Genomic DNA, 22,921 nt, shown 5'->3' on the forward strand with positions numbered 1-22,921 from the left:
ACCATGCATCCTTTAGCTGTTCTACCCTTTAGGAATGGAGACCTCCAACCCCAAGGTCATGGCTGGGAGGGGCGGGGGTGTGGGGAGGCATGCGTCCTTAGTCTTGTGGCAATTTTGTTTTTTCAGTTTGTGGGCCCGCCTGCTTCCACCCTTTTGGACCTGACTGGGCTATTGGCAATTTCTAGGAACTGCTAGGCTCCTGCCCTCCAGGCCGTGACACATGTTATTCCCTCTGCCCTTCCCTTAACCACCTAGCTCCTTATTCTTCGCGTCTTAATTGGGATGTCCCCTCCTTCAGGAAGCCCTTCCTGACTCCCTCAGCTGGATCAAGTACCTCCCTTTGAGCCCTCCTGTCCCACTCCTGAACATCGTGGGTCATCACTGGTGATGGATCTATGTCCTGATGGACTGGGAGCTCCATGAGGGCAGAGCCAGGGCTGTCCTGGTCATGGCTGTGTCCCCAGCACCAGACGGCACATTTCACCCCATGAAAGTGAAAAAAAAAAAAAAGCTATCCTTTCACCTGTCGGTCTTTATGTAATGTTCCCTTTGCTAAGTCACCTTTCCCCACTCCACCCTACTCATCATTTGGGTCATAGCTCAGATGTTTCCTTCTCCAGGATGCCTGATTCTCCTGGCTGAGTCAGATGCTCCCTCTGGGCTTCCCATCCCAGCCCTGATCACTCTGCCTGCTCCTTCCCCATCACGGCTTTGACTACTCTGGGTCATCCGTGTGTTTGATGGGTGTGTTTCCCGTGCTGGGCGGGAGCCCCAGGAGGCAGGGGTTGGGCTATTTCTATCACTACTGAGTCCTTGGCACACAGCAAATGGCCTGTAGGGAAACTAGGTGTTGAGGGAATAAATTGATAAGAAAGACGCTGAGGATGGGGTGATTGTGAACGACAGGCATAGAACTTTTCATCATTTACATCTCACCTAAGGTGTCCCCTCCTTCAGGAAGCTCTCCCTGATCCCTGGTGGGCTTCCGCAGTCCCCTGAGCTCCCCAACTACAGGACCACTCCCTGACCACTCTAGGCTGTCACTGTGTGGTACAGGTCATTTCCTCCCTTAAACCTCTCTGGAACTAAGCATTCAGTCCCTCTGGTTCCCATCTCTTCAGGACCTGGGTGTCCCATCCCAGGATTCCTTAAGGATCCAGATGTGCTCCTGAAACCCCGGAATGCAAACACTCCAACCCCCAGGCCCTTGGGGACCCGAGGTGTTCCTTGGCCTCTACCCCCAGGTGTGAGACATCTGGATTCTTGGATCATTTCATCCCTCAGCCCCTCTGCAAACTGTGTCCCCTTACTGGGGCCAGCTTCACGGGCATGTGACTAATGCAGTTGACAAGTCCCATGTTCAGAAGAGCCCTCTTGGCTTTAATCATCTGTGATTGCCATCTGGAAATTCTTAATTTTGTATTTGAATTTGTATTTTGTAAGTGAAGTCCGAAGGGCGTGGAGCTTGAGCTGGGGGGATTGGAGCCTCAGCTCAAATGAGGTCCCACACCTGCCATCTCCCACCTCCCCGGAATAGGTTCTGTCTGCCTTCCCCTCCCTGCCTCTGCCCTGTGACTTCTGCCATCCTCCAGCCCCGACAGGGGCCTGAGTGCTCACGGGAAATCCAGGCACTTGTGCCTCCTGGCATCTCAGGTGGGGCACGGTGGCGGGCGGCTGGTGGAAGGGGAACCCAGCAACCAGTTTGCTTTAGTTGTGGGTCAGGGTCTCTAGACACCTGTAAGGGTGTGTGCTCACCCCACCAGTATCCCTGTGCCTGAGGGAACGTGACATTAGACACCGTATGGGGTCGAGAGAGATGCAGGAAGAAAGGAAAAGAGCATTTCTACTTTAGTACCTTTCATGACACTCCTTCCTGCCTTTTGAACCAGGTCTCCATATTTTCATTTTGCATTGAGCCCCGCAAATTATGTAGCCAGCCCTGGCCCTGACCCCACCCCCCTTCTCTGACACATCCCAGACAGCACATCCCAGAAGGAGTGCGTCTGAGGCAGGCTGGGAACATCACTGGGCTCAGAGCCTGCCCTTCCCCAGGGGACAGGAAACCCATAGTGGAGATGGCCCCAGGCTTGTCTGAGGCCCTGGCATGAACCCCAGGGCTGGGGACCTGGTGCCTCCACACTGACCCCTCTGTTCATCTCTCTGGGGAACCAATTTTAAACCTCTTTGCAGTGACCCCTGTGGAGGGGAGCTGGGGAGAGTCACAGAGTAGGTGTAAGTAGAGGTCCGGTATTTAAACCTCCCTCTGCTCTCTGGTCCTGGGCCAGGTTGCGGGGGGCGGGGGGGTTGGTGTCAGCACCCGGGATTCGGGCAGGCCTGAGCAAGAGGAGACTCTCCACCCTGGGTCCCACTCCCAAGACACCAGATCTTCTGGTCTGGCCAGTTGGGGTTCCTCCCTGAAACTCTCCCACACGGCTGGGACCTGCAGGGCCTCCTGCTCCTGAGTGCACAATAATAATAGAATTGTTACCCTGCCTCACTCCATCCCTCTGGAGACAGGGGGTTTCAGACCTGTTTGGCAAAGGAGGAAGCTAAAGTTCAGAGAGGGAGATGGAGTTGCTTGAGGTCACACAGCAAGAGGATGGCAGAGGCAGGAGTAAAATTTCAGTCTGTCTGACTCCAGACTTAATACTTTGTCCACTGCCTCACTCCACCATGAAAGACTCTCCTTCCTTTATTATAAAACAGACACCTCAGTGGCTCAGAGAGGTGAAGACACTTAAGTGGGGTCACACAGCAAACCATAAGTGAGGCTGGGATTCCAAGGCTGGGAGGCAGGGAAGTAGGGGGAAGTGTTGAATGACTTCACAGTCACTCACTTTCTCTCTCTGAGCTTCAGCATGATGACAAGCAACCCAACCTAGGTGACTGAGGTGCTAGTCATTGTTGGCAATGGGGGTGCCCCATGGGGTCCGGAGAACAGATAAAACCTTTATGAACACAGCCGCTATTTTTCCTGCCATAGGTAAATCTTATCTATGAGTCAGGGGAAACAAAGCAAGGTTAAGGCTGTAGCTTAAATAATAATATAATATAAATCATACATAATATTGGGTTGGCCAAAAAGTTCATTCGGGCTTTTGCCCCCTCTTACAGAAATCCCCGAACGAACTTTTTGGCCAACCCAATACAAGCAGTCACTTACATTAGCTTATATATGTGGATGCTTAGTCATTCTGTGGTTTGCACAGTGTTCTTGTTTGTTCCTGTGTTCAGACATAGAAGGCAGTAGTCCTGATTGTGTCTCACTCCATCGCAGTCACAGTGTGGCCCCATATGTGTTGGTGCAGGGGTGTAACAGAGCGCCCAGACATCGCTGTGAGCCACCAGCCAACTCCCAGCCATCAGAGGCTGTTGTTCTCTTACCTGGGAGACTGCCCTGCTCCCTCCCTGGTCTCCTGGCCTTCTCTTGCCCCTTCTACTCTTTTCCTGTTTTACTGAGGCCACAATGGCACTCCTCCCCCGCCCTTTTCTTTTGGTAAGAATAGTGTACATTCAGTGAAATGCATAAATGTAAAATGTACAGCGTACAGCTCGTTGATTCTTAGCATGTTTGTAGTTACATGTGTAACTACCACCCAGATGAAGATAGTAGGGGCTCCTTACTATTACTCCTTTGGGGCAATGCCCTCCCCAAAGTAACCCCTAGTTTGATTTCTATCACCACTGATTAGCTTTGCCTGTTCTAGAACTTCATAGAAATGGAGTCACATGGTATCTTTTATTTGTTTAAGGCTTTTTGAGCTCAACATAAAGTTGGTTTTTTTTCTTAAGATTTTTTTTTGATGTGGACCATTTTTAAAGTCTTTATTGAATTTGTTACAATATTGCTTCTGTCTTATGTTTCGGTTTTTTGTTTGTTTGTTTTTTAGCCGCGAGGCATGTGGGATCTTAGCTCCCCAACCAGGGATTGAACCCGAACCCCCTGCATTGGAAGGCAAAGTCCTAACCACTGGACTGTCAGGGAACTCCCAACATAAAGTTTTTGAGACTCACGTTGCCACCCAGGCCAGTAGTTGGCCCGTTTTCATTGCTGCATAATTCCCTGGGATTAGTGAATTCATTTCTTGATAAGTTTTTGCATCGTTTGCCAGATCGATAGTTTAAAAAGCAAATCTGATTGTGTCTCGGAGCTGACTTAGACCCCGTGAAACATTCTCCATCTTTCTCAGAATTAATTCAAACCTCTCCTCAGGGCCTGGAATGGGCCCTTTTGCCTCAGTTTTCCCCTCACTCCCCTCACTTTCTGAGCGCCAGGTACACCAGCTCCAGGTACACTGCTCTTCTCTCTGCGTTCGAAGGGTCCATGCTGCTTCCAGCCGAGGTCTTTGCACGTGCTGACCCCTCTGCTTTGCAATGTGCTCTGCCCTCATCCCGACCTGCTGCACTGGCTAAACCTCCAAGTCTTTAAGATCGTAAGGCACCTGGATGATTTACATCCTCAGGGACGCTTCATTGACCAGCCCCCACTTTTAGATGCCACACCTCCTTGTGGCTCCCTACACTTTTTCCTTCGTTGTCCTCGCTGTAAATAACAATTTGTATGATTATTTGAGTAATATCTGTCTCCCCCATCAGACTGTGAGCTCTGTGGGGACCAGCACTGGTTCTGTTTAGTCTCCAGCATCACCCGGCCCAAAGCCTGCACTCATTCAACATTTACTGAGTGCTGAGTGTTGAGTAGACCCTCTCTGTGAGCCTTATATCCTCTCCCCACCGCCACAAACACACAGACTTTCTCCTGGAAACTGCCGGGGAACCTTGACTCCCGCCCTTTCCCTCCTTGGCAGCGGTGGGTGACGCACCCAGGGGCGGGTGTCGCGCCCCACAGCGGAGGCTGATTTGGCCCGGTTGGGCAAGGCCAGGGTTGCCTGGGGGGAGGTTACTCAACCCGGGCTCACGTAAGAGGGCCCGGGTTGGGAGGCGGCACAACTAGGGGGGAAGCCGACAGAGCAGGACGGAACCATGGACCCCGCCAGGAAAGCAGGCTCCCGGGTAGCGATCTGGACAACGGGCTGGCTGCTGCTGCTGCCTCCGCTGCTGCTTCTAGAAGGTGAGTCTGCTGCCAGAAGGGGGCGGAGGGGATAGAGTGGGAGCTCTAGGGAGGGGGGTTCCCCTACCCCATACAGAGAGGGCTTGTGGGAAGGATCTCCCATCCTGGGCAGAGGGGTTGTGAGAAAGATCATCAGTCTCGGTCGGGGGAGGGGGTGGGCTGCGGGAAGTTTCCCTACCCTGGGCAGAGGGGACTGTGGGAAAATTTCTTCCATCCTAAGCAGACGGGGGCCTGTGGGAAGGGATCCCTCACCGAGCTGACTTGACTGTGGGTAAAATTCTCCCATCCTGAGTGGAGAACTGTAGGAAGGAGTCCCCCCACCCCCCGTCTATGGCAGGGATCCCCCACCTTGGGCAAAAAGGGCTGTGGGAAAGATGCTCCCACTGCAGGCATAGGGCGTTTGAAGGAAAGGGACACAAATGTATCTCCTGGCCTCAGATTTGTGGCGAGGTTTTCCTTATCCCGCCCTGGAAAAGAGTGTGCAGAAGGATTGCACTGGGACAGAGGGAGTGGGAAGGACTATTTCTCCTTTGGGGGAGGAGGCCTCAGTAGGGATCGCTCAGTTCTACCTGCCTCTGTACCCCCAGGAGCGCAGGCCCTGGAGTGTTACAGCTGCGTGCAGAAAGCAGATGACGGATGCTCTCCGCAGAAGACTAAGACGGTGAAGTGCGCGCCAGGCGTGGACGTCTGCACAGAGGTCGTGGGGGCGGTGGAGACTAGTGAGTGGGGCCTCCCAGTCCTTGAGTACTCCTTTACGCTCCTCCATCTGGGCCCCGCCTCCTTATAGTCCCGCCCCTCCCTCTGAATTTGGCCACACACCCTTGAACGCAGCCCCATCCTTCCCTTTCAGCCTGGCGTGGGCCCGTCAACACAACCACGCCATTAGGGCTTAGAGGGATGAGGACGGAGAGTTGCGCATGGGTGGGGTGAACTGGGAGAACCCAGATCTGGGACCTCGTCTCCTTCAGGAGCACACCCTATCCATTTCCCCTGGACCACTGAGATCTCCCTACCCACTTCTGTCCCTGCCAGAATCCTCTCCACCCCAGCCTCCCCCATCCAATGGGGCCCTTGGTGATGGAGATCCCTCTAGAGGTCTTCTCCTAAAATCCCTAGGCTGAGGCTCCGCCCCTCTGACCCGCCCCTGTCTGCGGCCACAGCTCCTAGGAGGCCCCATCCGTCTCTGATCCTGTGCCTTTTTTGTCGGTCTCAGTTCCTTCTGATGCTGCTTTCTGCGGTTCCGACTCCCTGTGGTCGTGCCCCGTCTTAGCTCCACTCTTGGCCCTCCCCCGTCGATTGTGTCCAGTGTCTGTCAGCCTGTCTGTCCCCTCAGACTCCGCTCTTTCAGGTTCCGCCCCTCGGTCTGTTATCATTTCCCCTCGGATCGGCTCTTTCTGAGGCCCTCGCCCTCCCACCCTGGCCTATCCTCTGGTGCCGGTCTATTCCAGGCCCCGCCCCTCTGACCCTGCCCCCTCCCCTCTCCGCAGTCCACGGGCAATTCTCGGTGGCAGTGCGGGGCTGCGGTTCGGGACTCCCCGGCAAGAATGACCGCGGACTGGACCTTTACGGGATTCTGGCCTTCGTCCAGCTGCAGCAGTGCTCCCAGGACCGCTGCAACGCGAAGCTCGACCTCACCTCGCGAGCGCTCATCCCCGCAGGTCGGTGGGGGCGGGGCCGCAGGCCCAGGGGCGGAGCCATGTCTGGGCTGAGCGGCTAGGGGCGGTCACAAGGGGAAGGTGGGAGAACTCCGCAGGGGCTGGGGGCGGGGCCACGCCCTGGGGCGGGGTTAGAGGCTGAGCTGAGTGTCCGTCGAGGGGCGGAGACGTGGGCTGGAGGGACGCGGAGCAGGGCCGTGCTTCCTGAACCCTTTCGACCCCTTCCTTCCTCCCCGCCCCCCTCGCAGGCAATGAGAGTGACTACGAGCCTAACGGGGCCGAGTGCTACAGCTGCGTGGGGCTGAGCCGCAAGGAGTGCCAGGGTACGGCGCCGCCCGTCGTGAGGTGCTACAACGCCAGCGACCACGTCTACAGGGGCTGTTTCGACGGCAATGTCACCTTGACGGCAGGTGAGCGAGCTCGAAGCACCGGGCCTTCACGGGTTGTGGTAGCCTTTCTGAGGCCTCATGGGTGGTAGGTAGCCCTTTACCCAAAGGGTTGCCCCACCTCAGCGCATTCTGGGAACTGAAGGCCTAAGTTCGTGGCTTGTCCTAGAGCATAATGAAAAATGCAGTCCTATTCCCAGTATAGCACGGGAATAGGAATGCTTTTGTCCTAGAGTTTTTGGGGAAATACAGTTTTCATAGAGGCCTGCCAGGTGCAGAATGGGAGAATGTGCAACGGGAAATGTATTTAAGCCTCCAAGCTTCTGCCCAGGCATCGTGGGGAGTGTAGTTCTGACTCCTGAAAATTCAAGGGTTAGTGTCCCCACTTGTCCCAAAGTATTAGGAGAGATGTAGTTCAGCCTCCTGGCCTCTGCTTCAGGGAACCATGGGAGATGTTCTTCAAATTACATTCTCTGCCAGGTGTATTATGGCAGATGTAGTTCTGACTCTAAGACTGAATTTTGGTGGGGGTGGTGTGAGGGGTGGGGGGAGAGAGGGAGGCAATGGTCTTCTGCTCTTTCCTCGTGTGAGAGGTGTTGTATCCCAGTTCAAACCTTTCTTCCAAGGCATTGTGGGACTTGTAGTTCATTCTACACAATTTTCCTCTCAAAGTACTATGGGAAATGTGGTCCACCGTGTGCCAAAGACAGTGGGACAGTGTTTCTCAAAGTGGGGCCCGAACTGAGACTTTGGGATTAATGGATGCAGAGTCCTTCTGTCCCCTGTTTTGGGTCTTCTTGCTCTTGTCTTGCCCCTAAGTTTCATTCTGGCTGTGCCTACCCCCTCCCTCCAACCACGGACCTACCTGTGTCTCCCTCCTGCAGCTAATGTGACTGTATCCTTGCCTGTCCGGGGCTGCGTCCAGGATGAGTCCTGCACCCGGGATTCGGCGACAGGCCCAGGGTTCACGCTCAGCGGCTCCTGCTGCCAGGGGTCCCGCTGTAACTCGGACCTCCGCAACAAGACCTATTTCTCCCCTCGATTCCCGCCCCTTGTCCTGCTGCCCCGTCCTCCGTCCACCACTCTGGCTGCAAACAACTCTGTCAGTACTTCTGCCCCAGCCCTGTCCTCCACTTCCACCACCAAACCCACCCCAGCCCCAACCAGCCAGACTTCTCCAAAAGAGGTTGAACCTGAGACCTCCCAGCAGGAGGAATCTACCTCGGCTGGAGGTGCTAGTGGCCACCAAGACCGTAGAAATATTGGGCAGTACCCCACAAAAGATGGAGCCTATAATAAAGGCTCTGCAGCTCCCTCAGTGGGGTGGGTGGCTCTTCTGTTGGCTGTGGCTGCTGGCACCTTACTATGAACTTCTCTACCTCTTGCCCTACTTCCTTGGCCATGGGTACCCTCACTTCCCATTACTCCCTCTTCCACCACTGGACTGGGCTGGCCCAGCCCCTGTTCTCCCTAGCTTTTGCTGCACTGGTTTGCAGCTTTGGGACAGAAAGTTACCGTTGTATATATCCTGCCAGGGTGTTCCAGCTTTTTGAGGGCAGCAACTGTATCCCCCTCACCTTTGTCTCCCCCTGGTCTCCTCCTGGTGCCTAGGTCAGAGGGTAGTCAGAGCTGTCCCAGGGAAGGTGGGAGAGACAGTGATAAGCTTCCTATTCGCTTTCTCACAGTCAACCTGGAATAGGAGAGATGGGGTCTGAGGGCTCTGCCTCCTGCCCCCGAATCTTTGTGGGAATCATTTTTTGGCATCTTTGTCTTCTTTTCTAGACTGTGAGCTCCTCAAGGGCAGGGACCATGCCTTACGCCTCAGTGTGGTCAATGTCTGGCACATAAGGCTTCAATAAAAGTTTAATTACTTTGTATAGTGTTTTAAAGGAGTTATTTCTACCTCATTGCTGACCTACCTCAGTATAACCTACCTGAGATATTTCTACCTCCTGAAGCTGAGCTAGGGTGGGAATGCCAAGACTGAAATGGAGAAACTGAAAACCGGAGTCGCAGCCCTGGGGGACGTTGGTTTTGAACACTTTTCACCTCCTGAGGTTTAGCCGTGCTTATGGGTGATCCCACTGGTGAGGGGGAGACCGGGTGAGACCACTGAGCAGTGTGGAGGGGTGAATGGTACTCCTAGCAATGTTTGGGAGCAGAGGGGAGCTTTGTTTCACAGGTTTGTACACGGTCCTCAGGCCCCACCAACTTTGCCGTCTGGTTTTTTTTCTTTTAAATAAATGTTTTTATTTATTTTTGGCTGTGTTGGGTTTTCGTTGCTGCACGCAGGCTTTCTCTAGTTGCGGTGAGCGGGGGCTACTCTTCGCTGCGGTGCACGGGCTTCTCACTGCGGTGGCTCCTCTTGTTGCGGAGCATGGGCTCTAGGCGCACGGGCTTAAGTAGTCGTGGCACGTGGGCTCAGTAGTTGTGGCTCACAGGCTCGAGAGCGCAGGCTCAGTAGTTGTGGCGCACAGGCTCAGTTGTTCCGCGGCATGTGGGATCTTCCCCGACCAGGGCTTGAACCCGTGTCCCCTGCATTGGCAGGCAGATTCTTAACCACTGCGCCACCAGGACCCCTCATCTATCTGGTTTCTTAAGAATCATTGTACAGCACGGGGAATATAGCCAATTTTTTTTAGTAACTGTAAATGGAAAGTAACCTTAAACAATTGTATATAAAAAAATAGCCTAGCTTAATGATGAAAAAAAAAAAAAAGGAATCATTCAGTGGCTTGGCCCCGGCGTCCCACCTGTCCAAAGGGCTTGCGGGTGCCGCTGTCCGTTTTTGCTTCCTCTTGGGGACTTCGGGCCTGAGCCCACCACCATCTCCTCCAATCAGATGAAAGCTTGGGCGCCCAGGGAGGAAAAGCCTGGCTTGCGAAGACCCTGGCAGGCTTCGGGACTGCTTGATGGAGGGGAACCAGGTGTGCAGAATGGTGAGATAATAATAGTAATACTGGGAATTCGCTGGTGGTCCAGTGGTTAGGACTCAATAATAGTAATACTGGGAATTCGCTGGTGGTCCAGTGGTTAGGACTCCCCGCTTTCACTGCTGTGGCCTGGGTTCGATCCCTGGTCCGGGAAATACAATCCTGGAAGCCACGTGGCATGGCCAAATAATAATAATAATAATACTGCTGATATTTCCATTCATAATAGAGAGTAGTGTGAGTTAATAATAAAATAACAGTAAATAGTGATTATAGTAACAAAATAGGGAATAAGAGCCTGAGCAACAAACAATATAAGTATCAGTAATAGTAACTATAGTTACGGGAATGTTAGTCATTTAAGAGTCTTACCAGATGACAGGCTTGGGCTAAGGATGTTTGCATCCATCATCTCACTTGATTTTCCATATAAATTCTCAGATGGGATGATTGGGAAAACGCAGGCTCAGAACGGTAAAGTAATTTAACCCACAGCACGTATATATTTATTATGTGCCAGATACTGGTTTAAATGCTGTACTTGGATTAACATATTTAATCTACACAACCATCCTATGAGTTAAGTATTAATCATCTGCTTTTTATAAAGATGAGGAAACCAGGCCCAGAGAGGTTGAGTAACTTGCCTCGGGTCACCCAGCTAATAAGCAACGGAGTCCAAATTGGAACCCAGGCAGACCGGCCTTATGGAGCATGAACAAGAGGGCTGTAACTTTTCCCTCAGCTTAACTAAACTTTAGATAGACTTGTTCCTGCCTCTAAAGCGCTGTCCTCCCTCTCACCCTGGTCCCTTACAGAATCCAGATGGCCTAACCACAGATGCCCCAGACCTCCTGTTTCTTAGAGCATTTACTTTAGAAAACTTGTCATTGTAAATTCTTTCTCTGCTCTTTTGAGATGTATATAAATCTGTTTAAAAGACTCTTGCCAGTTTTACAACCCAGGAAATGTATTTCACAAGGACCTGGGAGCTATCTCTTTGAAATATAAACATCCAAGGAGATAGCACCTCTATCTCCCAGTTTCCCTAGAAGCCTGACTTCAGTGGGGACCTTTCTCCAAGTTGTGAAACTACCCCTTGTCCAGTTCCTTTTCCTTCGGGTGAAGCCAATTCGCAAACAGATGACCTACTACCCTCAACCCCCACCCCAGTTTTTTTTTTTTAAATTTTTTTTATTTATTTAATTTATTTATTTTTGGCTGCGTTGGGTCTTCGTTGCTGTGCATGGGCTTTCTCATTGTGGCGAGCGGGGGCTACTCTTCATTGCGGTGCACCGGCTTCTCATTATGGTGGCTTCTCTTGCTGCGGAGCACGGGCTCTAGGTGCACGGGCGTCAGTAGCTGTGGCGCGCAGGCTCAGCAGCTGTGGCTCACAGGCTCTAGAGCGCAGGCTCAGTAGCTGTGGCGCATGGGCTTAGCTGCTCCGCGGCATATGGGATCCTCCCAGACCAGGGCTCGAACCCGTGTCCCCTGTATTGGCAGGCGGATTCTTAACCACTGCGCCACCAGGGAAGCCCCCCACCCCAGTTCTTAAAAACCCAACTGCCTTGTGTTTCAGCTGAGTTGAGTTCAGACTGAGTTCTGGCCTCTGTCTCTTTCTGGAATACTTTGAATGAAGACTTCTTGCCTGTCCGACTTGTCCCGTGCAGTTTTTGCTTTGACAAGCAGGACCTGCTAACCAGCGTGTTAACACTCTTTAGAGGTAACTCTGAGTCTGTTTTTTTGCCATCTTGGTGGTGTAAGTCAGAGGACTCCTGGGTTTCTGAGGGTGTTGAGGCTGGAAATCCTCCTTTTATCACCTGTCACTCCATGCGGATGTTTTCCCATCTTTGGAGGAAGTGCCAAAGTGGGGAAGCAGGTGATGAAGGATGATAATTTTTGGAAAGTAAAATCAGCTCTTACACAGATACAAGATGAACACGTGTCAAAGATGTCATTTCACTCATTTATGAATGAGGGGACCCATACAATGTTACAACCAGTTCACAGGAGAATTCCAAGAACACATGCAGGTAGGAGATCAGGAATGCTGAAATAAATTTATGAGCGGATGTTGAACCGGTCAATAACCAGAGGGAAATAATCAACTGTATTCCGCCAGGCAGGAATCTTTTGCATTGCTCTCAGTTTACCATCGGTTTAGTATTACTATCAATAGTTTAAGACAGTGAAAGGTGGAGCTAACCCAGAAAGGTGTGCTAGACAGGACACCCAGTAATCCCTTCTGCCCATTAGAAAGGCTTTTACCTCTGGAAGCCCCCGGTGTGTTGTGAAGGCCCCGACACAGTCTGTCCTGACACGGCGCCCTGTGAGTTGGGGTAGGGCATTTTGCAAGCACAGATGAGGGACAGAGGAAAGATGCCTTCCAGGTGTGGGTCCCATATTGCTGGTGGTACCCCTCTCACCTCCACATCCATGTAACCGCCTGGTGTTGTCCATGTCAGAGACTGTGTGAGTTTCCTCGGGCTGCGGTAGCAAAGTATCACAAACTGGGTGGCTTAAGACATCAGAAATTTATTGACTCATCGTTCGGGAGGCCGAACGTCCAAAATCAAGGTGTTGGTAGGGCCATACTCCCTTCAAAGCCTCTAGGGGAGAACCCTGTCTTGCCGCTTCCAGCTTCTGGTAGCCCCAGGCGTTCCTTGGCTGCTTCTTCAATCTCCAGTCTCTGCCTCCGTCTTCACATGGGAGCTCTCCCTGTCTGTGTCCAAATTTCCTTCTTTTTCTGAGGTCATATTAGATATTAGTCATCTTAACTTGATAAAATCTGCAAAGACCTTATTGCCAAATAAGGTCACATTCATAGGTCCTGGGGGGTTGGGACTTCAACATACCTTTTTTGAGGGGGGCACAGTTTCCCTCATAACAAAGACACAGTGTAGATTAGAGATTCAGAGGCCAGGCTTGTGTCAGACATGTTTAAATCTCAGCTATGTAACTACTCTATACCTTGTTTTATTCTGAGTGAAACTGAGCTGGGAAATTCTCTCGAAGTCCCAGTTTCCTTATCTCTTAATTGGGGATAATAGTTCCTGCCTTTAGGACTCTTGTGAGACTTGAACTTGATAATGTAAGTCAAGTACAGTGCCTGGCATATAGTAAGTGCTCAGAATATAGGGAACCAGCAAGATAGTACAGTTAATTCAAAAGCGTATAGATGAGATGAAGTATATTTAGTCATCGAAAGAAAGAATGCTGAAATAAGATTGAAAACTGAGATTCAAAATGAATTCTTGTCTTACAGGGTGATAAAACCTTAATTTCTGGGGCTTTATTGTTTACTGGGCAGAAATCATTCCATCAGAAGGCATTTGCCTCTTTACCAGACAAAAAGCATTTGCAACTTACCAATCTTCTTATCATTTGCAAAGTTAATATCTAAAATTTATGGAGTTTGGGCCCTAATCAATAATAAATAGTAAGACACATGCCTGTTACCCCCAGAGAATCAGATAATCCCTGAGTGGGCCTGTTATATGTGGTTCCCCTTTTATCTTATTTCTAAGTTTTAGATCATCATGGCCTAAAAGAAGTATATTGCAAAACATTTAAATTACATATGTAATTAAAATTTTTCTAGTGTTCACATTAAACAGGTAAAAAGAGAAGAAGCAATGAATTTTAATAATATATTTTAATGCAAGTATTATCATTTAAATATATAGTCAGTATGAAAGCATTATTCATGAGATATTTTGGGGGGAGTTGTACTAAGTCTCTGGAGTCCCATGTGTATTTTATGCTTATATTACATTTCAATTCACAATAGTCACGTCTCAAGTGCTCAATATCTAAAGCTTTAGAACTTTGTATAAATGGAAATATACTGTATACTGTACTCTTTTGTGTAAGGCTTCTTTCACTCAACGGAATGCGGTGGTGTTTTTGATAAACTTATTTATTTATTTATTATTTAATTTTGGCTGTGTTGGGTCTTCGTTGGTGCGCATGGGCTTTCTGTAGTTGCTGTGTGTGGGGGCTACTCTTTGTTGCGGTGCGCGGGGTTCTCATTGCGGTGGCTTCTCTTGTTGTGGAGGACGGACTCTAGGCGTGGGCTTCAGTAGTTGTGGCTCATGGGCTTCAGTAGTTGTGGCTCGCGGGCTCTAGAGCGCAGGCTCAGTAGTTGCGGTGCACAAACTTAGTTGCTCCGCGGCATGTGAGATCTTCCTGGACCAGGGCTTGAACCCGTGTCCCCTGCACTGGCAGGCGGATTCTTAACCACTGCACCGCCAGGGAAGTCCTGGAATGTGGTATTATCCCAGTTTGTTTATTCATTCTTCTATTGATGGACACCTGTTTCCAGTTTGGGGCTATCATGAATAAAGTTGGTATGACTATTCTTGTATACTTGTTTTCATGAACATAGGCTTTCATTGCATAAATACTAGGAGTGGAATTGCTATGTCAAAGAATGGGGGAATATTTAGTTTAATAAGAAACTAGCAGACCCTTTTCAAAATTGGTTATCCTATTTCACTGTCCTACAGAGTGTCCTACACTCTGTGCTGTCATCAACATATTGTGTTGTCAGTAGGTCTTTTTTTTTTTTAAGTTGTATTTATTTATTTATTAGAATTTTTAAAATTAATTTATTTTTGGCTGCATTGGGTCTTTGTTGCTGGCGTGGGCTTTCTCTAGTTGTGGCGAGCGGGGGCTACTCTTCGTTGCGGTGCACGGGCTTCTCATTGCAGTGGCTTCTCTTGTTGTGGAGCACGGGCTCTAGGCGCGTGGGCTTCAGTAGTTGTGGCACGCGGTCTCAGTAGTTGTGGCTCACGGGCTCTAGAGCGCAGGCTCAGTAGTTGTGGCGCATGGGCTTAGTTGCTCCTCGGCATGTGGGATCTTCCCGGACCAGGGCTTGAACCCGTGTCCCCTGCATTGGCAGGCAAATTCTTAACCACCGCACCAGCAGGGAAGTCCCAGTAGGTCTTTTAAATTTTATCCATTCTGGTAGGTGTGTTGTGGTACCTAATTGTGGTTTTAATATGCATTTCCCTGAAGTCTAATCTTTTTTGTTTTGTCTTTTTTTTTTTGGCCGTGCTCCACGGCCTGCGGGACCTTAGTTCCCTGACCAGGGATGGAACTCACGCCCCCTGCAGTGGAAGCACGGAGTCTTAACCACTGCACCATCAGGGAAGTCCCTAATCATTCGGAGTAATTTTTCACTAGTGTGGTATCCAGTGGGATAATGGGAGGAGCTTTGTGGAGCATTGAGAAGGGATGAAATAGGAAAGCAGGCAAGTATATGGACCCAAAAAGTCTAGGCTGATTTCTAGGCAGAATTAAGGACTCACTGGAGGTTATATACCACTAATTTAAAGTCAGACTTTTCAGCAGGGTTGTGTGATTTTCCTCCAGTGTCAGAGGGAAATCAAAATGGAGTTGGTATTGCTAAGAGAGCTCTCTGGAGCCAGGAGGACGTTAAGGAAGTGTGACTTATGCACATCTCAGCCTGGGTGAAATCTGATCTTTTGATCAGATCACCTGCCAGAAACTCAAGATACTTATCAGACCCTACCCTAAAATGACTCGTGACAGTCTATCTACTTATTGGAGCCCTACCCTAAAACACCTTGTGATTCCTTAAGGACAAATATTTTCTGACTCTCATTAGAGTCCATCACAATTCTCACCAGGCAACTTTTTTTTTTTAGTTAATTAATTAATTAATTTCCTTTTGGCTGCATTGGGTCTTCATTGCTGCGCACGGACTTTCTCTAGTTGCAGCGAGCGGGGGCTGCTCTTCTTGCGGTGCGTGGGCTTCTAATTGCGGTGGCTTTTCTTGTTGCGGAACATGGGCTCTAGGTGTGTGGGCTCAGTAGCTGTGGCTCACGGGCTCCAGAGCTCAGTCTCAGTAGTGGCGCAGGGGCTTAGTTGCTCCGCGGCATGTGGGATCTTCCCGGACCAGGGCTCGAACCCGTGTCCCTTGCATTGGCAGGCGGATTCTTAACCACTGCACCACCAGGGAAGTCCCTCACCAGGCAACTTTTAACAGCCTCGTGGCTTTTTGTCTTTATGAGCCCCTGACTTTTTCTCTTCCTTGGAACGCTCTTTTGGGGTTACCTGAATCTGTGTCTCCCAAATTGCCATTTTTAAGACCCCAAATAAACTTTTCTTATTTGCAGCCTCCTGCATTCTTGTTTTTTTGGTTGACACCAGCTCTGGTCACTTATATCACTCTGGTACAAGCATTGAGTGGGTAGAAAGTTGGATACTGGCAGATTGCCTTTCTAATAGGACAAAGCCAGGAACTTGAGAGCATATTGCAAAAAGTGTGATTACAATGATGAAGAGTGGAATTTAAGGTTGGAAGTTGGAAGGACCTGAGTGATATGACAGACAATTCATTCATTTATTCATTTGTTTAACACATTTTCATTTAATACTTACTATGGGTCAGGCATCATGCTGAGTGATGGGGATATGGCTTTGAACAAGAAGTCATGGTTTATCTGAAAAAGAATATATATATGTGTGTATCTGAATCACTTTGCTGCACACCTGAAACTATCACAACACTGTAAATCAACTATGCTTCAATTTAAGAAAAAGAATGCCAGAATAAATCCAAACGTGTGTGTGTATATATATTATATATATAAATAAATAAAATATATATTATACATAAAATATATATATATATATGGGTATTCCCTGGTGGTCCAGTGGTTAGGGCTCTGCGCTCTCACTGCTCAGTGCCCAGGCTCGATTACTGATCGGGGAACTAGGATCCCACAAGCCACGTGGCGTGGCCAAAAAAAAAAAAAAAAAAGTCATGGTTCTTGCCCCCGTAAGGAGACAATATGGTTGAGTGGTTAAGAGCTTGGATTCTGGAACCACACTGCTTGCATTCAAATCTTGGTCCTGCCAGCTATCATCAGGATAACTTGGGCAAAGTTATTCAACTTCTCTGTGCCTCAGTTTCTCCATCTTTAAAACAGAAGTGAGCTAGAAATAAGGACATACTCAAAGAATGATGCGGGTGTGTCAGAAGGACACAGGAAGACATCTTAAAGAGGCTTCCTATGACCAAATCTGGAACAAGTTGAACCTCAGATTAAATAATAATAGTAAAGGATTATAACCCATTGAATAAAACAAGAATCCGTGACTACAAACGGATAGAAAATTAATGAAAATAAATAAAAGGGAGAGAAAGCGCATTCTTAGAGTAAAAAAATTAATGAATGATGTAGAAGGAATGATGGAATCAAAACATCACCATTTGGCAACCTTTATAATGATAATTAATTCAGGCAAGATTCAGTCGTAGATGCTGTAATATTGTGATTTATAATAAGAAACATATTTGGTCTTCATCCTGGTTTCTGGCACAGAGCTCCTAAAGCCCTTGGAAATTTCCTAAGTGATGAGAGTGATAAAGGTGTCTTGATACTGATAACAAACCCCTTTCAACCACACCTGAGTTTATGCTTATGAGGTGACTTTTGGAAAACACCTAAGGATGGGGGATGGTTGCCTGGGGGATCAACCATGTAATTAGAGGGTTGGAATTTTCAGCCACCCCCCAAGCCCCACCTCCCAGGAGGGGAGAGGGGCTGGAGGTTGAAATCAATCACCAGTGGCCAATGATTTAATCAATGGTGTCTCTGTAATGAAGCCTCCACCAAAATCCCCAAAAGTCTCCACCAAAACCCCCAAAAAGATGGGGTTCAGAGAGCTTCCGGGTTGGTGAACACATGGAGGTATTGGGAGGGTGGCACATCTGGAAGCTCCCCACCCCCTCCCGGTACCTTGCCCTGTGCATCTCCTCCATCTAGCTGTTTCTGAGTTACATCTTTTTGTAATAAACCAGTAATCCAGTAAGTACAATGTCTCTCTGAGTTCTTTGAATTGCTCAAGCAAATTAATCAACAGAGCGGGTTGTGGGAACCTCTGAGCTATAGTCGGTCAGTCAGAAGCACAGGTGACAAACTGGACTTGTGATTGGCATCTGCAGGTGGGGGGCAGGGGTAGGACTGAGCCTATAACCTGTGGAATCTGACGCTATCTCCCAGTAGATAGTGTCAGAATTAAGTTAATTGCTTGGTGGTGTTGGAGAGAACATACATCCATACAAGTTAAAACTAGTGGGTTCAAGTTTGAGGAGTAACAGGATATTTCCCTGGTCACAAATCATCTCCCCACAAGATACTTATTAATTACACAGGGGGAAATAGTGACAAAAATAGGAAAAACCTGGCAGCCACCACTTTCACTAAGTGATCAAAGTTAACATCAGTAGTAAGGGGGCAAACAGACATCACGGGCCTCTTGATATGATGCGCTGAGAAAGGACACAGCATCGCTTCCGTGGTCTTGGGCAAAATGTGCACAATCTGAATCTAATCATGTGGAAACATCAGCTAAGCCCAAACGGAGGGACATTCTACAAAGTAACCGGCCTCTGCTCTACAAAAATATTGCTGCCATGGAACACAAAGAATGATGGAGGCTCTGTTACAGAAGAAAGGAGATTTAAAGAGACTTGGAAACCGAATGCACTGCATGACTGCATGAACAAGTATTTTCTTTTGCTACAAGAGACATTACTTAAGCAGTTGACAAAAATCTCAAGAAGGTCCAGAAACTAGACAATTTACGTTTGATGTTAATTTCCTGATTTACATAAATGTACAGTGATTATGGAAGAGAATGTCTTTGTTCTTAGGAAATACACACTGATGTATAATTTAGAGGGAGAGTGGTCACCTGCCTGCCTCTTACTCTCAGACTGTTCAGAAGAGAAAAATTATTTCTATAGAGATAGAAAAAAATGTGGTAAAATGTTAACTTTGGGGAACCTGGTTGAAGGGTATATAGGAATTCTTTGTGTCATTTTTGCAGCTTCTCAATAAGACTGAAATTATGTCAAACACTTCAAAAAGAAAAATAACAGAAACTAGTAATATTATACTAGGCTAAAAGTAAATGAATAATAACATACCTGCCTCATAGAGTAGTTGTGAGGATCAAAAGGAGCATATATATCTATATCTATATCTCTCAGGACAGTACCTAATTTTTTTTATTTTTAATTTTGTGCTTTTGTGGTGTTTATAATCTCAAAACAAAACTAGACAAGAGTGGAGGGAGAATTGCACCATCAGACAACACATGTCGGTCTGGGAATGCCAAGTGCAACAGAGCACTGACCTTGGCCATTGGTCTTGTGCTCATCTTTCCAGTAACTATTGCATCCTAGCCAAAAACATTCTTTATTATATTAAGATAATGCCATTTTGGAGAGTCTCAAAGATGATATACTGAGGGAAAGACGACAGAAGAGTGCACTCTGTATGATTCCATTTATATGAATTTCAGGAAGAAGCAAAACTAGCCTCAAAGTAGTGCTTACATCTGTGGCATGGGTGTGGGTGGTACACAGTCTTGACCGGGAAAAGATATGAGGGAGTCGTCTGGGGTGTAATAAATACTTTATATCTTGACTCATGAAGTCATTACTCAGGTGAATATAAATATAAATAATGTGTAGGAAATTTATATAACTTTACACTTGATTCATGTACTTTGTTGTATGTCTGTTGCTCTTCAGTAAACATTTTTTAAAATAAAAAAAAATGAGCTAATATCTATAAAACAGGTAAGACAGTACCTGGCATCTAGGAAGCACTCACTGAACAATATTATTTCTTGGATGATTATGTCTCTGATACCTTACAAAGAGTAGATATTTGCCGGATAAATGCTTGCTCAGTTTTTAAAAGCAACCATTGTTTCTATGTGCCAAGCACCATGGGAAGCACTTTCCAGGCACAGCTGAATATTCAGAGCAGTCTTTCTTGTAAAATAGTATTAGCATTTTGTTTTCCAATTTTTATTATGAAAAATTGCACACCTACAGACAGGTTGGAAAGATCATGCAAAGCACATCCATTTGCCCACCACTTATTTGTTATTTTATTTTATTTTTTTATTGAAGAATAGTTGATTTACCATGTCGTGTTAGTTTCAGGTATATAGAAGAGTGATTCAGTTTTTTTATATATATATATATATATATTTTTCAGATTCTCTTACCTTGTAGATTATTACAAAATATTGAGTATATTGAGTATAGTTCACTACTATACAGTGGGTCCTTGTTGGTTATCTATTTTATATATAGTAGTGTGTATATGTTAATCCCAAACTCCTAATTTATCCCTCTTTCCCCCCACTTTCCCCTTTGGTAACCATAAGTTTGTTGTCTATGTCTGTGAGTCTATTTCTGTTTAGTAAATAAGTTCATTTGTATCATTTTTTCAGATTCCACATATAAGCCATATCATATGATATTTGTGTTTCTCTGTCTGACTTGCTTCACTTGGTATGATAATCTCTAGGTCCATCCATGTTGCTGCAAATGGCATTATTTCATTCTTTTTTATGGCTGAGTAATATTCCAGTGTGTGTGTGTGTGTGTGTGTGTGTGTGTGTGTGTGTGTGTGTGTGTATCACATCTTTTTTTTTTTTAAATTGTTCACTTTATTTATTTTTAAATTTTATTTTATTTATTTATTTTTGGCTGTGCTGGGTCTTTGTTGCTGCGTGCAGGCTTTCTCTAGTTGCGGCGAGCGGGGGCTACTCTTCGTTGCAGTGCGTGGGCTTCTCACTGCGGTGGCTTCTCTTGTTGCGGAGCACAGGCTCTAGGCGTGCGGGCTTCAGTAGTTGTGGCACGTGGGCTCAGTAGTTGTGGCTCACAGGCTCTAGAGCGCAGGCTCAGTAGTTATGGCGCATGGGCTTAGTTGCTCTGCGGCATGTGGGATCTTCCTGGACCAGGGCTCGAACCCATGTCCCCTGCATTGGCAGGCGGATTCTTAACCACTGCGCCACCAGGGAAGTTCCTATCATATCTTCTTTATCCATTTGTCTGTCAATGGACATTTTCCCCCCACTTAGATTCAAAAAGTTTTAACTTTATTTATTTATTTATTTTTAACATCTTTATTAGAGTATAATTGCTTTACAATGGTGTGTCAGTTTCTGCTTTATAACAAAGTGAATCAGTTATACATATACATATTAGTTTTAACTTTTTGTGAGGCCCACTTAATGGTACTCCATTTAACAGATGCAAACACTGAGGTACAAACAAGATTAAGTTGCTTCCTTAGGGTTTCCCAGAATTAGGATTTGGACCCAGGGAGTCTGACCCTAGAGGGTGCCCCCCAAAACAACTAGTTCTCATGTTAGGTTTTGGGGGACACAGATGGGAAAGCCGTGCCCTAACATCTACATTTCACCATTTAGTGCTGCGCTGTTCAATAGGTGGCCGCCAGCCACATGTGGCTGCATACATTTAAATTTAAATCATTGAAATTAAATAAAATTTAAAATTAAATTCCTCAGTGCTCCTCGAGTGCTCAAATAACCACATGTGGCCATTGTATGAACAGTTTCAGACATAAACTTTTCCACTATTACAGCTGTCCATGGAAATAATCAATAAACAATCTATAATAGGAATAGAAAATAGTTTTTATTTGAGCCAAACTGAGGACTGTAGCCCAGGAGACACAGATTCAAGAAGCACTTGAATTCTGTTTCGCTGGACTACAAAATGCGGGAGGCTCATAAATCAAAACCCACAAAATTACATAAATTGTTTGTCAAGAGTCAAGACTGGAGCTGGCAAGAAGTAATGGTGCTTGTTAAGCAAGGATTGGTTGGGGTCAAAAATGGTTACTTAGTTACAAGGGGACATCTTGAGACCATAAAGGTACAGCTGGCAGCTAGCAGATACTGTTTTGAGAACAGCTGGTGGTGTCCTTGAGAGTGATACAGTTCAGAAAATTCAAGTTCTCTATGATGCAGGAACATGTCTGAAATCATATCCACGATGGCCAACTGGCTCCATTTTTAATGCCTGAACCACAGTTACTCCATTTTGATTTTTAAATGCATTCTTTTCTTTCATGGTTAAAGCAGATGTACAATGGATCTTTGCTAGGCCACAAAACAGGCTGTTCTAATTAGCATAAAGTTTAAGTTAGGTTAGGAATTCCCTGGTGGTCCAGTGGTTAGGACTCTGTGCTCTCACTCTCGAGGTCCCAGGTTTGATCCCTGGTCGGGGGACTAAGATCCCACAAGCCACACAGTGTGGCAAAAAAAAAAAAAAGTTTAAGTTAGGTCATGTATAAGCCAGCATGACTTCCCCATACTTCAATATGTGAAAATTTCTCCCATCACAGCACTGGACTCTAGTGGGTAAAATGGAAAAGACCTATAATTTCAATCCACATGGCGGTGGTGATGTTGGTGAGCATTGGGGTCAGGTTAGAGGGTGTGTCAGCAACAGATTGGGAAAAAATTTAACCAGCTGGGTGTTTCCTCCCCTCACTTTTATCTTTAATCTTTTTTTAAAGGCTTCTCATCTGCCCCCATATGCCTGTTATTCTTTCCTGCTCTCCACCCTCCCTCTGACCTATCATCAGCATAAATTCAGTTGTTAGTCTATTGTAATCCTAAGTGCTTTGATCCATATCATGATGAACTTTCCAGTGGGCTGAGTCAGAATTCTTTTTATTCTGGAATCAGTGTCTCTTCCTTGTCTTGCTTTAGATTCGGTAAATCCACTCACAGGAAAAAGCTGAATGTGGAGTTCGGGGTGGAAAGATCTAAGTTCGTATTCTATATTTATTACCTATGTGAATTTGGGCAGGTGAGTTCACCTCTGGGAGCCACCGTGTCTCATTTGTAAAATGAGCATCGTCACATGTGCTTCCCAGTGGTAGCGTGAGAATGATGAAGATTAGGTCTGTAAGAGCCCTAGCCAGGTAGAGCATTTAGTAATTGGTAGCTGCTGTTATTTGCAGACACTTTGTTTTCTGCTTTCTCCACCTGTAATTCTTCAGG

At 47.1% G+C, this 22,921-nt stretch overlaps 2 protein-coding genes across 3 annotated transcripts in view; one reads left to right on the plus strand and one right to left on the minus strand.

Annotated features, from left to right (window-relative positions):
* The window catches only part of SRRM5 (serine/arginine repetitive matrix 5), a gene marked incomplete at its 3' end in the record, with an annotated part of 172,816 nt that overhangs the window by 131,867 nt on the left and 18,028 nt on the right, over window positions 1–22,921 (minus strand).
* The window catches only part of LYPD3 (LY6/PLAUR domain containing 3), a 31,600-nt gene continuing 13,592 nt past the window's right edge, over window positions 4,914–22,921 (plus strand). The window contains exons 1-5 of one of the 2 annotated variants that reach the window (XM_082438807.1): window positions 4,914–5,071; window positions 5,659–5,790; window positions 6,559–6,729; window positions 6,975–7,136; window positions 7,997–8,987. In XM_082438807.1, the coding sequence (XP_082294933.1) occupies window positions 4,984–5,071; window positions 5,659–5,790; window positions 6,559–6,729; window positions 6,975–7,136; window positions 7,997–8,481 (1,038 nt within the window). In that variant the 5' untranslated portion in view covers window positions 4,914–4,983 and the 3' untranslated portion in view covers window positions 8,482–8,987. Of the gene's footprint in view, window positions 5,072–5,658; window positions 5,791–6,558; window positions 6,730–6,974; window positions 7,137–7,996; window positions 8,988–22,921 lie in introns of those variants that run through there. The other variant, XM_082438808.1, reaches the window with a different exon arrangement.

Source organism: Balaenoptera physalus (assembly GCF_965194825.1).
Source record: "Balaenoptera physalus genome assembly, chromosome: 19".
Lineage (NCBI taxonomy): Eukaryota > Metazoa > Chordata > Mammalia > Artiodactyla > Balaenopteridae > Balaenoptera > Balaenoptera physalus.